Source organism: Maylandia zebra, linkage group LG5 (genome assembly GCF_041146795.1).
Source record: "Maylandia zebra isolate NMK-2024a linkage group LG5, Mzebra_GT3a, whole genome shotgun sequence".
In the NCBI taxonomy this organism is placed as follows: domain Eukaryota; kingdom Metazoa; phylum Chordata; class Actinopteri; order Cichliformes; family Cichlidae; genus Maylandia; species Maylandia zebra.
The window spans coordinates 12,983,627-13,001,869 of NC_135171.1; the positions used below are offsets into that span (position 1 = coordinate 12,983,627).

General features: G+C 42.5%; 1 protein-coding gene across 3 annotated transcripts in view; it reads left to right on the plus strand.

Annotated features, from left to right (window-relative positions):
• The window catches only part of cdh4 (cadherin 4, type 1, R-cadherin (retinal)), a 229,305-nt gene that overhangs the window by 146,722 nt on the left and 64,340 nt on the right, over positions 1-18,243 (plus strand). For all 3 annotated transcript variants that reach the window (XM_076883786.1, XM_076883788.1, XM_076883787.1), the window contains one exon: positions 9,328-9,510. In XM_076883786.1, coding sequence (XP_076739901.1) covers positions 9,328-9,510 — 183 coding nt within the window. The remainder of the gene's footprint in view (positions 1-9,327; positions 9,511-18,243) is intronic.

Consider the following 18,243-nt stretch of genomic DNA (forward strand, 5'->3'; position numbering starts at 1 on the left):
AGCCCAAAGACTCATGTTGCTAAAGCAATTCCAGAGTGGGGATTAAAATTCTGCCCACTCCTGGCAGTGCAATAATGGAGACTGGGAAATAATTGACATTGATTGAGTTAATGTTCCACTCTGGTGGAGTCTGCGAAGACCAGGTGATGTAGTTTGAGCGTATAATTATGTTCTTTGCAACGAGGAGCTGGAGAAGGATTCAATAATTGAACAAAAAAATAAATAAATGTGTTTTCTCTAATCACATGGAAATTTGAAAATCAGTACAGTGTGCATTCTTCGCTGCAGCCGTGTTTACATGTGTTCCTGTCACTTGCTCCTCACTTGATATAAATCGGGTGGAACAGTGCAACAGTAAAATTTAATTCCAGTCTCCTGAGTGGGAAATTGCTCCTGGGCCCTGAGGAGAAATTAAAGTAAATAATTGTTTCATCAATAGCATAGTCTTGGAAAATGTATTTGTTAAAATAGGGTGTGTACAATAGGGTAACTTTGAATAACAGACACACAGGTGAAGGGATTCCCATTTAAGGAACCAAAAATATGGAAAAGATTATGCTTCTCACTGTTTAAATTCCATGTATTCAGAGGGGGATGCTAGGGATGGGGTGAGTTGTGTACCTGATATCCCCCCATGTTGGTGTTGTTCCAGGATCATCTTGCTGTGATGTCATAGATTTGCTAGTATCAAGTTAGGTTTCCCATTAACCAAATTTAGGTTACTCGTGTTGGCTTGCTAGTGATAGTTTTTATGAGCATTAGCTAACTTCTTGGCTAATGCTAACTGAATTCTCAGACAACTTCACTGGTCAGTTGCGATGTTGATCCTGGACCAACATTGTTATTATGATGATGTAGATATGTATTCATTTTTTTACATTTGTGAAAATGCTTAAGAAACACTCAAATATTTGTATTTTCTGACAATTATTTTGTGGTTCAGGCTTTAAAGGGTTAAAGGGAGCAGCCAGAAAAAGAAGAATATGAAGAAGAAATGATATATTTTCAGTACTTGTCACACGCGTCATACTTGTTTGTCCTCGCTGACATCTACTATTTATGACTAGTAGGTATCAGAAAGGACTCATCTGGGTTTTAGTGTTAGCTGTCACACAGACAGAAGGTAGAGAATTCGCCCAGGTAACTGACAGAGTTTGATTTGAAAGTGGCCTCCTGTGATGTTACACAACCCCGCAGATGCTCTGACTGCAGGCGAGGTCATGCTGTCCAGTCTCACTCCTTTAAGCAAAAACTTGCTCGAGCAAACTAGTGCAGAAACACTCAGAACTTAAGTGAGAGACAAAATAATGACATTATTGTTACCCGAAGCAGTTTCACAGAAATTTATGCAACAAGACTGAGAGCCCATAGGCACTCTAGTTTTTAGTTTTATTCTGAGTTTAGGCATGAGCGAGATGGCTCTATTAGTCCCAAGTTGTCACACATGGATACTCGTAAAGCATCCTTTGGCATTATGTTTAAACACAATGGGTGAGCATCACTTTTCAGTCTGCAGGGTGAGTAAAACAACATATTGTAATGCAAATCAATCTTTTCCTAAACCTAAACAGTTTGTTTAGGTTTAGGTTTGTTTGTTGTTTCTATTGGTATACAATGTACTCACAATTCGAAGTTTTTAACTCCGGATCCGAGCTGGCCGAGTGAGATCTCGAGGGAGAACAAAGGGAAGCGGCGGCGGCCTAGAGGGAAGCGAGCCGGCGTCAGGAACAGGCTGAGAGCTCGTGCACACCGCACACCTCTGCCTAGCATCCTGCTCGCCAACGTCCAGTCACTGGAGAACAAGCTTGACGACCTCAGGGCCAGGATAAAGTTCCAGAGAGACATTCGGGACTGCAATCTCCTCTGCTTCACCGAGACATGGCTGAACCCAGCGGTGCCGGACCACGCCATCCAGCCGGCCGAGTTCTTCTCGGTTCACCGCATGGACAGGACACGGGACTCGGGGAAGTCAAGGGGAGGCGGCGTGTGTTTAATGGTGAACAACAACTGGTGCAACAGTGCGAACGTTGTTCCTCTCACACGCTCCTGCACACCAAATCTGGAACTACTGTCCATCATGTGTCGTCCTTTTTATCTACCTCGGGAATTTACATCGGTCATTATAAGTGCCGTTTATATTCCACCACAAGCGGACACGGTCACCGCCTTATGCGAGCTGCATGAGGCACTCACACAGCACCAGACACAACACCAGGACGCTGCGCTTATTGTGACGGGGGACTTTAATAGCGCCAATCTCAAACGCGCAGCGCCGAACTTTTATCAACACATCACCTGCCCCACCAGGGGTGAAAGGACACTGGACCACTGCTACACTACGGTCAAGGACGGCTACAAGGCACAATCCCGCCCTCCGTTTGGCAAATCTGATCACGCCGCCATCTTCCTCATGCCAAAATATAAACAAAGGCTGAAACAGGAAGTTCCGGTTCAGAGGAAGGTCGCGCGCTGGACGGATCAATCGGTGGCCGCGTTACAGGACGCATTCGATGACGCAGACTGGGGCATGTTCAGAAACAGCTCCGACGATGACGTCAACGTGTTTACGGAAGCGGTTGTGGGATTCATCGGGAAACTAGCGGATGATACCGTGGAGACAAAGACTATCACAACGTTTCCCAACCAGAAGCCGTGGGTGGATAAAACCATCCGCGACGCTCTGAGATCCCGCACCGCTGCCTACAACACGGGACTCATGACAGGGGACATGGACCCGTACAAAGCCGCGTCATATAATGTGCGGAGGGCGGTGAAAGAGGCGAAGCAGCGCTACGGGAGGAAACTAGAGTCACAACTCCAACAGAGTGACTCTAGGAGCCTGTGGCGGGGACTAAGGACAATAACGGACTATAAAGCACCAACAACCGGTATGACGAACGCGGCCGTGACTCTGGCAGACGAGCTGAACACTTTCTATGCTCGCTTCGAGGCTGCAGCTAAGGTCTCCAACAATGCTAGTGTTAGCGGCGCTAACGGCTGCAGACAGGAAGATACTGCCAGCACCGGAAACGTGCTCGTCATCTCCGAGCATGAAGTAAGGAGAGCCTTCAAAAGAGTGAACACCAGGAAAGCAGCAGGACCAGACGGCATCCCAGGTCGTATCCTAAGAGACTGCGCATACCAGCTAGCTCCTGTGTTCACTGAGATATTCAACATCTCTTTATCTCAGTCGGTGATCCCCACATGCTTCAAAGAGTCCATCATTGTTCCTGTCCCGAAGAAACCCCACCCTGCTTCTCTCAATGACTATCGCCCTGTAGCCCTCACCTCAGTAGTGATGAAGTGCTTTGAACGCCTGGTCAGAGACTTCATCATTTCTTCACTACCAGACACACTGGACCCACTACAGTTTGCTTACCGTCCAAATCGTTCCACAGACGATGCCATCTCTCATCTCCTCCACACATCACTCACTCACTTGGACACTAGAAGGGGGAATTATGTTAAAATGCTCTTCATAGACTACAGCTCTGCATTTAACACCATAATTCCCTCCACACTCACCACCAAGCTGGAGCATCTGGGACTCAGCTCATCTATGTGTCAGTGGATCTCCAACTTCCTAACTGGCAGACCACAGGCAGTAAGGATGGGCGGACATGTCTCAGCCTCCACCACTCTCAGCACTGGAGCCCCCCAGGGGTGTGTTCTGAGCCCCCTGCTGTACTCTTTGTACACATATGACTGTGTGGCCACTACCAGCTCCACCACCATCATCAAGTTTGCTGACGACACCGTCGTGGTGGGCCTGATCTCTGATAACAACGAGACTGCCTACCTGAAGGAGATTAGGAATCTGGAGTACTGGTGCCAGAGGAACAACCTCCTTCTAAACGTCAGTAAGACAAAGGAGCTGATAGTGGACTTCAGCACTAAGCAGGAGAGGAACTACCAGACCCCCGTCATCAACGAGTGCCCAGTGGAGAGAGTGGACAGCTTCAAATACCTCGGAGTTCACATCACGCAGGACCTGTCATGGTCCTGTCACATCAACACCGTGGTGAAAAAGGCCCGACAGCGTCTCTACCACCTCAGACGCTTGAGAGACTTCCAACTGCCCTCCAAGGTGCTCAGGAACTTTTACTCGTGCACCATAGAGAGCATCCTGGCGGGAAACATCTTAACCTGGTTCGGGAACAGCACCATGCAGGACAGACGAGCTCTACAGAGGGTTGTGCGGTCAGCTGAGCGCACCATCCGCTCCGAGCTCCCTGACCTGCACTCAATCTACAGCAGGCGGTGCCGGACCAAGGCCAGGAAGATCGTGAAGGACCTCAGCCATCCCAACAACAGACTGTTCTCTCTGCTGAGGTCAGGAAAGCGATTCCGCTCCCTGAAGACCAACACAGAGAGACTGAGGAGGAGCTTCTTCCCGCAGGCGATACGGTCTCTCAATCACACCACCACACAGTACTGACCCACACATATGGTTCTTACACACACACTGGACTTTCTGGACATTGTTTTTGCACACATTGTTTTTTTGCACAACACTGGTCACTATATTCTTCATTTCCGGTTAATACTTGTACAGCTGCTGTTATTGTGTATATATTTATTTAGATTTAGATTTCTTCATACATTCTTATATAGTTCTATATTGTGTATTTTGTTGTACAGTTATTTTATTTTCAACTTTAATTTATATATTTTATCTTATTCCTTCCCAGTTAAATTTACCCTTCATTCTAATTTGTGTTGTACAGTTATTTCATTTTTAACCTTAATTTATATTTTATTCCTTCTTAGTTAAATTTACCCTTTTTAATTTTTCATATTTATTTCCTATCTTATTCATAGCCTTTTCCTTTTTTGTTTTCTTTAGGTCACGAGCAGTTGTCCAAGCATTTCACTACATATCGTACTGTGTATGACTGTGTACGTGACAAATAAAATTTGAATTTGAATTTGAACAGCAAGTGAAGCTACAAAGCAAAACCAAACAAGTCTTTCTATTGTGAGAAATTGCAGTTTTTCTAACTCTTTTCCCCATAAAGGTGACATCTGACGACCGCCCCTGTGCCCTAACAATGGGTTTTGACACCTCAGTATATATTGATTTGATGACCATTTGAATAGTTTCCAGGTTTTTCCAAGGGTAGCTCTACTAAGCTGGATAGACAGAGATTACCCTCACAAAGTTCTGACGCACACCCACTCTTTTTGTTCTGGAAGCAGGCCTGATATATGACAGAAACCGCTGAGTTCAGAAAAGAGATACAAGGTTTATTTCTAGTAGGCGTCCATGAGGGAAAGAGTTAAAGGAGGGCTGTTATTTCAAGGCACAAAGGCCAAAATGTTTAGCGGCTCCAGTGTCACCTGACAGAGCAGCAGAACCCACTCGCTGACATGTTCACAGAGACAATGATTTCATTTAATAATTTAAATTACCTTTTTAAGATTGCCAGGTAAGTTCACTACCATGTACAATTTCACACTAATCACAGTGCAGTGCAGTATATTTAGCCGTGTAATCCGTGGCACCAGCTTCTTTTGCTTTCTTTTTCTTTTGCTTCTTTTGTCAAAATGAACTTTAGGGTTTTAGCACTTGTGTAATTATTGTACACTGTACAGTTTTCAGTGCCGTGACTTCACATGATGTCTGGGAATTGATGTTAAAACTTCTCAGTTCAGAGCAGTACTGTTGAACTGGGTGGCCCATTTTCCTATTCTAGCTCAATAAATACCCACATAGGAAAGCAGTTGTTATCTGATCCCATGGCTTTGTTCTGAAAGTCAATAGTTATTTTAGAAAAAGAGGTTATCATAATCACATCACCTAACCGCAGCCTATCTCTGCATAATAAACGGTGGTAACAATAGCAAAGAATATAAAGAGCTCGAGATATCCTCGTTTATCCCAATGGCGATTAAAAGACACACACCTCAAACACCAGCTCGTTTTGTTTTGAGAGGTGCACTGGTGTAACAAATCGTGCTCTTGGTTCATCTGCACTCGGATGATCTGGCTTCATCGCTGAATATACTTTGGCTTTCTTCTCCTGCTGTGCTCTCTTTGTTGTATAGCACCAGCGAGAGTGCGCTGATTTGCTTTTAATAACCACCTTAGTATCTCTGTTCTGTTTCAGAGGCAGAAATTATCATACCAGGAATGTGCTCCACCCGTTAGTTTTAGCATTTAATTTTCCCAGTGTACAATACCGGAGCAATTGAAGTATAGAGCATCTTTGGCCTGAAAGCCCTTTCCGCTGTGTTTATGTACTCAAGCTATCGCACCACACACAGGTAGGGCCTCTCGTTGAGTGCTCTCCAACTCATACTGATTTCATGGCACGTTGGTTTGCCTTCTCCACCAGCTTAGAGCCCATCAGTTATGCACCACTGGATTTGGAGTCCACCGGTTGCCGGAACAGGTTTTAGTGCTTATTTGATTTGCATTTTAACCACACTCTCCTCAGAAAGCCTCACCTGTTCAAGGTAGATTACAGCGAATGCCGAGAGCAGGTTGGAACGTAGGACCCTGGGGTCCAGCGGTCATTGAAAACAGCGTCAGGGTTGGATGCCTGCTTTTTTTTTTCATTCTGCTTTAACTTTGTGATTAAAGCCTGATGATGTTGACAGTCCACCCTGGAAAGCTGCAACTCTCAACAGTCAAAGAGAAACAACTAAAATTTCAACTTTTGTTTTCTTTTCTCTTTTTTTTTTAGATGGAAAGTTTTATTTTTAAATGTCTTTTTTTCTTCAATTTAGGTTTTGATAAAAGATGTCAAAGAACATTCGTCTTATTGGAGACTAGCGCTCTGATGTCTTTTTGTATTAATGAAACTAGAAGGGAAACTGCTGCAGTAAAAAAAATCAAAAGGTCTGAATCAAATGTTTCAGAGCGGATATATCAGTGAGCACACACGCTTATTGTATGGCTCTGCCTGTTTGTCAGACTGATAACCTCCAGATGTCAGCTTCAGGGCTCAGGGACTGCGGGCTTGAAGACTGCCCCAGCAACACGAAACATGCCTGGGAGCAGAGAGGTGCCAGCTGGCCCTGCATGCCTTTGGGTTTCAGGAGCCTCCGGCACATCAGAGGCACACTAACTGACTCCTTGTTATGTGTTCGAGCGCACAATCACACACACTGAGACGTGCAAACTCACAGACAACTCACCACGCACATATGTTCATGCATTATTTTTACACAATTGCCCATGTGCGCACATGCATTGCACATTGCATTAAGGCTGGGACACACAATTCTCCATATGTGCGCACAGGCATGACTGAACTCACTATTCAGACCAAAAAAGAAAAATCCCAAACCTAATGTGCACCTAGTTCCATGCAAGCCCACCGAGAGCGTGTTCCAGTTTTTCTTTGTAATTTCGGGTCTGTCAGGATGCCAGCAGCCTGTCATCTGCTATGCTGTTTGAAAATGACAGTCACATGCAGCCACTATACTGATATCATCCACAAGCAGGCTTACAATAAAGGATATCTCCCTTTGGTTGTTTGTCACTCTGCCTGACTGTATCTCTTATTCACTTCTTCATTCCTTCCAAGGAATGTTGAGGCCCGACCGATTGGAATTCTTCAACCTTGTTATCATCAGTAGGCAGATCGATAAAGAGTATCCATTCATTTATTGTGTTTTCTGCTGATAGCCGGGAAAGCAGATAAGGGTTTTATCATAGGAGCAGCAAACCAAACTGAACATAGCTGAGGATGAACTATGGCACATGTCATAACTGACCGTATACGCCTGTATAAATATTCTCAATCATCATCATTCCGTTTGGAGAGTCGGGCTTTTTTTCTGTTGTATGTTTGTCATATTGATATGCCGGCTTATTTTCCCTTGTTTTTGTTTTTAACAGACATTTGCTAACACACTCAGCCACAGAAAAACTCTCAAATTCACAGACAGAGACTAATTCCACCTGCCTACCGTGGATGGGCCTGGCACACGCTGCCTCCACTGCGCCAGTTGGTACCTGTGAGTGTTTTGGATGAGTGAAGCTAGAATGAGAGCCATCTTATCTGGGAAACACATCTGGTCCCCTCGTTCTTCTTTCTGTCCCCTAACCATTCACCCCTGGTTGCCCCGCTTCCCCTACGTGGCGTTCCGGCTAAACCCTCAGCCCCTGCTGCCTCAGAGCCTGAGCTTGAGCTTACGGTCCAGTTCTCTGAGCTGTGAATGAGGGAAGAGTTAAAACAAAAGATGAAAAATGTTCACTGTGTTTGTTCGGGTGTAGCTTACAGTCTGCCTCCCTCGCAGGGAAAGCAGATGTGCGCTGATAGGATGAACTGCCGGCCTGCGTTTGGCGTGGTAACTCATCTGTTTGCTCGTGCGCACACGTCCCTGTGCCACTGTGTTGTGTGTATTCCAGGTGGGACGAGCGGGAGGATTTCCACTGTGCTTCAGGTGACAGCGACACACTGCCAGTGAATGTGTGTGTGTACGCGGGGTGCAGAGACAACAATAGGATTATAGGTGGATTACAGAAATATAGCCATATTACACAGGAGGACACCATAGAGGATCCGGGGAAAAACACTGTCTTTTACACACCCTTCTAACCCTTATTTCACCAGGCAAGATGAGTAAGAACACAATCTTCTCTCTGCAACCATAGCTGGGGGAGGTCAGTGCAGTGTGGTGGGGTGTCTTCGCCCATGCACTGCAATGTACAACTTGTCCCCACCACTGTGGTCTGTATGATGTTTGAAAGTGCATCAAAAATAAGAGAACACACACTCTCTGAGAAACAGAATACTAGTCCAGAGCATAGACATGATTTAGTCGCTAGCGACTGTTCTCAACAACACGAAAATAATGATTAAAAAAAAACAAAGACAAAAGGGTGCTTTACTATTTGATTTGATGACAGAGTTGTGTCTGGGCAAAGTGTTGCATGGGAGGACAGGGATGGGAGGAAAGCATGTCTGTCTGCAAAAATCTGTGCTGGGATGCAGACAAAGCACAGCAGCTCTATGGACAAAACCCAGCTATGCAGCCTGGGGGGAAATCTCACTTTCTGAGGCAGAAGCTGAGGACTTGGGCAGGCTCAGGTGTCATGCCAAAGGCAGGAATTGTGATGCAGCCGCATTCATAGGGATGTTTATTTATATTTCCCAGTGCCTGCCTCCATCACTCTCCTAAAACCTGTTGTTACACTGACACCAGGTATTTTACTTTTAGCAGAGAAAACTTTTCATTTCACAGCACTTTGTAAAATCACCTTCAAGCCCGGCATGGCAAAAATAATATCAAATGAAAGATTACGCAAAATTATTCAGTGCAGGACATAGAATGGCATGATATATTATGATATGTGTGGCATTTTCTTTTCAGATTGGCATTGAGGAAATGCTGTCAAGAGTCTGGGACTCACCACCCAGGGTTATCAAGTTCCTTCGAAAACATCAGAGAGGCTCCTCTGCCAACGGGCTGAGGCGACAGAAGCGAGACTGGGTCATCCCGCCTATTAATGTGCCTGAAAACTCCAGAGGACCTTTCCCTCATATGCTTGTCAGAGTAAGTGACAGTCTGAGTAACTTCAGCAAACAATGTGTCTTCTCCTGATGTGAAATATGTTTGATGCACCACAAACTTTTGTATAGTTATCTTTGCAGCGAAAAGCTAAGATTGAAAGAAGAACCAGGTAGAAGCCATGTTTTCTTTCAAAGTACTTACCGAAGCAAAGAAAGAGAGAAGACTGGGGATTATTCTGTAGTATCTCTTACAATCACCATGAGGCTGAGAGATTCTACATTTTGAGATTTTCTATCAAGCACACCCAGCGGGTAAAAAAGCACAGCTCTTGTCTCTGATTTAAGTTATGATGCCAGGTGATTTGTCTGCTGTGCTTCTGGGGACCACAAAAAAATCAATTTTTTTTTTTTTAAAAAGGGGGAAAAATACCTTCTTTGGAAATAGGGTTGTTTAAAGGAGTAAGTTTTTAGGGCTATTGTAAGTCAAATATGCTTACATCTAAAGTGATCACTCTGGGAGAAAGTTAGAAGTGGTATGTTTTTCTCACATGGGGCAGGAGGCATAGGGAGGTCAGAGAGGTAACAGAAGAAAAAGTCAAGGGAGGAGAGCAAGACCTCTGCCTCGAGGTCAGAGTGGAATAAAACTGAAAACAGTGCTGATCTGGCTTTTTGTTGACTTGTGTGAAGACTAAGACGAGCGGCATTAAATGGAACGTGAGCTGGGGTTAGGCTGTCGTGAGACAGGTTAGTTTTACCCTGCTGAAGATGTGTTGTTGCTATAGCAGTCCTGTTCAGTACGACAGGAATTGCAAGTTTAAACATTTGATGTATGTGTTTGGCTGAGGAGCCAATGGTGCGAAGCTACCACCTGCAGGATTGTGACCGAAAGCCTCTAAGTCAGAATCCTGCCTAGATGCAGTGATATCCACAGCGCTGTGGAGCCGTTCATGACTGGGACGGCCAAATGATAATGTCCCCTCTTCAATATCACACTCACGTTTGTGGAGAACCTTGTGCTAAATAACTTGTGAACAACCTTGTAACAGAAGGTGACTTAACCCAGTATCTACCCAATGAAAGAAACATTAAATTGCAAAATATTTTGGTCGAGCTCTTTTTGAAATGAGCAAAAATATAACTTTCTTGCTTGGTTTCAGAAGAGCAGAGCTACAGAATACTTATTTTCTCTCAGTGAGATTTCTACATCTTCTGATGTAGCTTTTCCACTACTTTTTCACATCACAGTGCATCTCTTTGTGGGTTATAGATTCATGTTGTTATCTAGTGTACAAGGAGCCCAAACACTTTTTTAAGGATGGATTGTGGACGAAGATGCAGTCAGTTTTGTTTTGTTATTGGGACGGTGTTGTGCACATTTCAGTTCTTTAGCTGTGACATGGGGATAGATACAAAACATGCAAAATTTTGCATGTAAAAAGCTGCGGATAAAACACTGAGAATGCAAACAGTAAAGCCAAGTGTCTCAAGAAAGCCAAGTGTCCATATTTAAACAATTTCATTTTTAAGACATTTTTACCTTTTATGATGCTGTGAGCTTTAACAGTGTTTTTATCAATTCAGCCTCCAGCCCGTTTTTGTCTGTGCGTGAGCTCAGGTCTCTATAAATTAGACTTTGTGAAATTTGTGCTAATAAAGCCTTATTTGAATATGTAGCAGAACTGACAAGTTTTTGTAAACCAGTTTCGGGGTTTTTGGCTGCTGCACTGATCCCCACTCTTTTACATACACGGACATCTGGATTTATTAAGGGTTTATATACAGCACCCAGAGAGCAAATATCCACCAAGGCAGCTCACACTCCAGGCAGTATTTACTTTTAAGGGAACAGTATTCTTTTATATATTGATTTTGTTTTCTTTGTTCTTTTTAAGTGCACTTTGAGAAGTTAGTGTGCAGGAAAACCAAATGCAAAGTACAAGCTGCTGTTATTTGCCCTGTTTAAACCTGTTTTAAACATAATTATAAGGGCTTGAGGAACTATTTTGTTTAATATTACTATGTGGCTATAGTGCATTTTTAGCATTCATTTCATTTGTTTAGTAAAATGTGTTTAAATGTTTAGTTATAAATAACAAGAGAAAAAAGTTTTGATCACAAGTTTATTTTGTTTTCCAAGAAAACAACAAGAAATTATACGTATTCAGGAACGGGGTACATGTACATCGTGTACTCAAAAAGTATCCAGTGCCAACATGTTCTTGTCAGTCTAAAAACCTACGATTTAAAAAGATTCATATGGCATTATTATCACTTTGATCTTTCTCTCTTGAAGGAGAGGTCAGAGGTCAAATGTGACATGATATTTTAAATCTTCGTACTGTACTTTCTATTTGCTAAGCATACACACCACATTTGTAAGAATCATAGCTTTTGAGTTTTAAGGCTTTCTGTCAAATTTTGACCAATAAATCACTGAGTTGACCTTGAAGCCCCTGGTGGATGTAAGCCAAATTATAATGGATTGTTAACACGACCCCAATCTGCAGCCTTACAAAGTTTTTTCCCGTCAAAACTTTTCAAGTTGCCAAGCTTAACCCTTTAAAGCCGGTCAGAGCGGGCACGCTCCATTTTGCGCAACTACTTTTAAATCCCGGTAGAACTGCAACCACGTAAGCTAGCGCAATAATTTTTTTTGCATATGAAACCGGAGGAGTTGTACTTACATCTTATGCCATCAGCTTGTCCTCGGTCACAGTTTCCTTCCACATAAAGCTTTGCAAAAACTGCATAAAAAGCACTTGCAGCAACAAAAACATAATATTCCAGAAACACGCTTTGCCGATCCGATCAGCTGTTCATAACACTTCCTACGTTGGAATAGACGTCAGAGCGAACTTTTGCATGTCCGCCATTACCTGCCCGAAACCGGAAGTGACGTCATTTTCGCGGAAATGTAGTTTTTTACCATCAGGGCCTCATGAGCCTATACTGGTGTTTTTAAAAGTTATCTTTGACTTTATGACTTTCTGTGTCATTTCTGGGACGCTTAGGACTCATATTGCACTGCTGGAAATAGTTTATTTTGATTCATATGCTGCTTTTTTGCAAATTTGCACTATAATATCGATACTATCGAATTTCCCAGAGGAACACACCCGAGGGATTAATAAAGTTCTATCTTATCTTATCTTAATATTTATTTTTGTTTTTCCTGCAGTATATAAAAATTGGTGTATTTCAAAAATAAAACTATGAAGACACTCAAAATAAATTTCCTGTGGTGGGAAACTATTTTGTGCAACTTTTTTGTATTTACAGTTTTGAGGGATAAGCCTCTTAAATTTCTCTAACTAGAAATATATGTTAAAAAAACAAAAACGATTTTCAATTTTTTTGTAGTTTATTGCACTGTTTTGCAATTTATGTAATTACTATGCACTTAATGCATACATATTATTAAAATTTGGGCATTAACAGTTGTATTGATGTATAACAACTTGAAATGCTCCCAAAAATGGCACTACAGCATGTAAAAATATAATATCAGCTCTGGCGGACTTGGTTCTATGGTAGGTCTTAAAGGGTTAAAGACAGAATGACAAATGCTATCAAAAACATAACCGAAACCATAACCTCCTTGGCAGCTGTAATAAAAGTGTTATCAGAGCCAGAATACACAAATAAATTTAATTGTCACATGGAATGTTTTGATAATAATGAAAAGGAAGATGTGGGTTTTGATTATCAGGCCATCGACAAACAAGCGGGCTGTGAATACACTTGTGGAAGGCATGAGTAATGCTGCTTCACAGTAATTCAGGTTATTTAAGGTTATTACAGACTTTGATCAGTGTGAGTTGTGAACAGAGAGGAGGGAGCAAACAATAACAACACGAGGAAGTACGTTTATGATCATGAAGTATCAGCTCTTGCATATCTGTCCAATGTCTATTCTGTGATTCAAACTGGAGCTCTGTGAAGACTTTTACCAGTTTGTCACTTTTACTGTTAAAACTTTGAGGTCGCTTCAGGCCATTCTGGTTGAATGTTAGCTTGTGTGCTGAAGTACTTTATTCCAGTGCTGAATTCTGTCATACGTACACTACAGATACCTCTGTCTGTGCAAACAATGACAAAGCGCAGTTTAACCAAATAGGATTGCCGAGGTTTTTCCACCACTACCCTAGACTACATAATCACATGTTGGCTGTCAAATTGATTTTTAACCCTCCAAACAGACCTTTGCTGCTGAATTTGTTATGAAGTCGAACATGAAAAGGAAACAGGGAAATGCATGGAAATGAAAAATGAAATGAAAAAGTAATTGATTTTAAAATTCAAAACTAAATTTTTACTTCTCTCACTCTGAGCACATTTTAGAAAAATAAGGCATGTATCGCCGGTCTAAAGTAATGATTCCAGTCACACATTTCTCTTTCAATAATACCAGTTTTAGTTTGAATTGTAAGCATTTTTTTCAGAGCACATTTGCTGTTAGAGCCCCGGGACTTGAAAGAATTCAATTTTACTCTGCAGCCCATCTACCACTCTGTCATTCTCTGAGTAAAATGTCACAATTCTCAAAATCAAAAGGAGAGAATTTGACTATACTGGTATGTAACCAGTCCCTAATACGACCAGTGCAAAACAAATAAGGAAAATCTAAAGCAAGACTCTCGTGGGGGTGTCACACTCTTGTGGCTGAGTGCTGGTTGTCTAATCTCTCCTCACTCACTGCCTCTTATCAGTCACCAACACAGAGATGCAGCTTTTACTACCATTTCTGACACACACAGACACACACTAACACACACAAAGTCCCTTACGCCCATTTGTACAGTAAGGCTTACACTTCAGGATTACGGAAATCGCCTTTCACAGGCGTGTCAGCTAGCATGGAAGCCCTCAGCCTCACACACAAACACACAAAACAGGGCCGTGAAGTGTCACAGGAGGGCCCAAATTGTGCTGCCCTGCTGGAGAAATGGACCCTCTTTTATCCCCTTTTCTTGTTGGATTAAGGCTTTTCTGCATACTTGTGACCGCGTCAGTGCTGAGGTTGATCATGCTCTTACATACATTGCACCACAGTATAGATGTGCCTTATCCCTTGGCCGGAGCGGAAAGCAGTGCACCATAAGGGGTGCGACTCTCTTGGTCTGTGCGCTTGTCTGTCCCCGACTCTCTCTGCAACATATTTCTTCATTCTGACAGGCTGCCGAGGAAAGGAGCAGGGGGGGATTCCGTGCTTTATCTCGCTGGTCTCAGAAGTAGCCAAGAACAACCTTTAAAGCTCTCACACTTGATTTCAGGACACACTCGCTCTCTTTGAGCTTTGTCCTCTCGCGTTTCTACACTCAAGCTCTCACGTAAAGCTTCATCGAGCTTGGAAAGACCAATTAACCATTGGTTAATTTTACATTGTGGGTCACATACAACCCACTTTGATCTTAAGTGGGCCGGCCCAGTTAAACTCCCCTTTCGGTCAGTGTAAAGAAATTAATGTAACTAAAAGAAGTGCGATTTCAGCAGACTGTCTCAGATTTTGTACATGATAAAGTAATTATTCTGTAGTAAACGAAAGCAATCTGTCAGCATGACAGCTTAGATTTAACTGTAAAATATACATTTGTTAACTGTGTATTTAGCTATCAGTTACACTGGTTTAATATACATGCAAATGGCCACAGGGAGGCCTTAATCATTAGAAAAAGCTTCAAAATACAGTCAAAAGTTATGCCATTAGTCCAGCAGGCCAGATTGGAGTCTTTGCTGGGCCGATTTTGGGCCCCAGGCCTTATCGTTGACACCTCTGCACTAGGATATGTGGTTTGTGCCAGTTAATCATAATTTATAGTCCATCTGTATACACGTTTCTGTTCTGACAGAGGGAGGAGGGGGCTATTTACCAACTAGATGCACGTTTACGCGGCCCTCCAAGACCCTGACTGCTCTGTAGTTGAACGCAGATGATGTAAGCGTCTGCTGAATGTTAATTGGTTGACAATTGGGCCGGAATAGAGCAGGGAGCAACATTGGAGTTCACCAGGAATCGCAATCAAAAACTTCAAAAATAAAATATACAGCATGAAAAGCACAGACAGTGGCTACAGTGGACACGTTTCATTGTGTTTGCTACTCTGTTTCTCTTCAGCAGTTTTTATGTCACTGCATAACTTTACTCTTCTCTGCGACTTGCTGACAGACCAACAACAGCACAAGCAAGAAAGGCCAACAGACCAGTCTTACTTGTGCCACATACTTTTTATACTGCCTTGATCTGGCAACAAAGCTTTCTGCAGGCAGGCGGGCAGTCCTCGGACTGGAGCGGACAGTGAACGTGCTACCTCTGCAGGATCATAAATGCTGCCTTAGACGGCTTTAGATCCAGTCCCTGCTAGTTTAAATCTTAATAAATATTTAGAAAGAATTCCTCATAGCAGACGTACATCATGCTGGGACGTGCTACATTTACGTCCAAGCTAAACAGAAATTTATTCTTCAAAATCATCAAAATAAATTTACATAAATCCGCAGTTCCTTCTGTAAGTGCTGAGCAGCATTGTTTTTCGGGTGTCCATGCTACTGTAAACCACACCATGCAGGTGCTTGCTAAAAATTTGACAATGGAAACTCCTGCTGGTGGTCTGTCTCTGTGTGTTAGCCCTGCGACACACTGGCGATCTGTCCAGTGTACCCCGCCTCTCGCCCTATGGTAGCTGGGGCAGGCTCCAGCCCCCCCCCCCACGACCCTGATAAGGATAAATGGAAGAGCATGGATGGATGGATGAATGGATTTAGTCTTATTTCGTTAATCATTCATACATACACTCATTAGTTATTCATGTTGTGTTTCATATCATTCTCTCATTGCCAACACCATCACACTGTTAAAGGTTTGATTGCAATATCCTGGTTCAGTTGCTCAGAGCCAATTTTTCTTCATTGAAACAAATGGAAATGGCTCTCTCTGTTTCTCTGTCTCCCTCGCTCGCTCGCAGACACCAGTGGCGTAGAGGAGCTCCGTTCTACTGCAGGCCATATTTACCTTGACGTGTGCGTTTCAGTCATGAAGAACTTCAAGTGGTGCAGCTTTGATGGCATTGATTTACCATTGTGTTCAAATGGAATATGCTTCAAAGCTTTCGCTGTCAAATTATTTGACATGACAGATGTAAGTGCAGTGGAAATGAAGAGGTTGAAAAACAGCTTGAGTTAAATGGATACCAAGGTAGATAGCAAGAATTACTCCCTTTTTTTGGAGGAACTGAATAGCGGGGAGGACGGTAGATGGAAAAGGGAGAATGGGGGACAAGCTGAGATTGAAACAAAAAAGAAGAAAAGAAAAAAATGGAAAGTCTTTCGAGAGTGCTGTAAATCTGCGGGGTGAGAGAGGCCAACATTAGTTTCAGGCCATTTGTGGCATTCTCATCTCAACCGTCTCCTGCAGCACCTACACTGGGGCCAATGAGGCAAAACTGATGGAAAGCAGTCTGAATATAGGAGAGAAAAAATTCCCCTTTTCATTTAACCAGGCTGCAAATATTGGCTTCTTCCCTGACCCACGGTTAGGACAATGAGTTGGAAATAATTGGGCCGAGTGTGGACAGTTATTTTTAAATGTGATTGCACAAGCCAAGAGAAAACATGACAGAAAAATGTCTGTATTTGCTGTTTCTGTTATGGCGCATTATTCTATACCATTTATTATTGCACTAAATTTCACTGCAATGATGCGTTTATTACATCTTGTTATCGTACGGCAACATTTGAAAGTAAAATTAAGATCTTGTCTAAACCAGCTTCTCAGTAAGATTTAGTATGTTTTTTAATAACTCACTCATATATTCTAATATAATATATATTGTAATATACCATAGTATCATAAGTGTCACAGACTGAATAACTGCAGTAGGAAGTAAACAAATGTTATGTGTGCCAACCACTTCAACATCCGAGTGACCTTTACTTTTAAAACCAAAGGAATGTCTGCTTTTTAATGGTATTTTTGTAACTAAAATCTGCGTGTGTTTATGTGTTTATATTTTATGTGCAGGGGAGAGAGTTAGCTCATTTGTAATGACACTGTAATGTCTGTACAGTTGTTTGCTCAGTACCCAAAATGAAAACACGGTGGTGTATTTACAACCTCGCATTGCTCAGTGTATTTCATTACAGCTCATAATGAGTTTGTAATATGATTTTTGGATGCGCTTGTGTTGTCTGCAGTTTTATTGCATCTCTTGTGCATTGAAATACATTGTGTCTACTTTGTGTGTCTACACACCTTGTGTATTCACCATTCTGTGTGTCAGTATCCCTGTAACCAGCTTTTGGCTGTTTGCGTTAGCGGGACAAAAGGCACCTCTGTATATTAAATTATTCAAAAGCTGGTTTATCTAAATTTAACACTTGGCAGAAATCCTCACCTCCCCAAAAAGTTTGCACACTGATTACTTATTCCCTGCAGCCCACTTTCTAGATGGAAAGCACTTGTACTTACATCCATTCACTTCTGCTGCTGCCGGTGCTGATGGTGGGAGCTTTCAAGGATACTGTAGGAAACCAACTTTAAGGCAAACTTTTCAAATTACCTACTTTAGCACTTCAAACTAGGGCTGCTCGATTATGGCAAAAATGATAATCACGATTATTTTCACTGAAATTGAGATCTCGATTATTTGACGATATTTATTTAACCCTTTAAGACCTACCATAGAACCAAGTCCGCCAGAGCTTATATTATATTTTTACATGTTGTAGTGCCATTTGTGGGAGCATTTCAAGTTGCTATACAACTATTATAGCCCATATT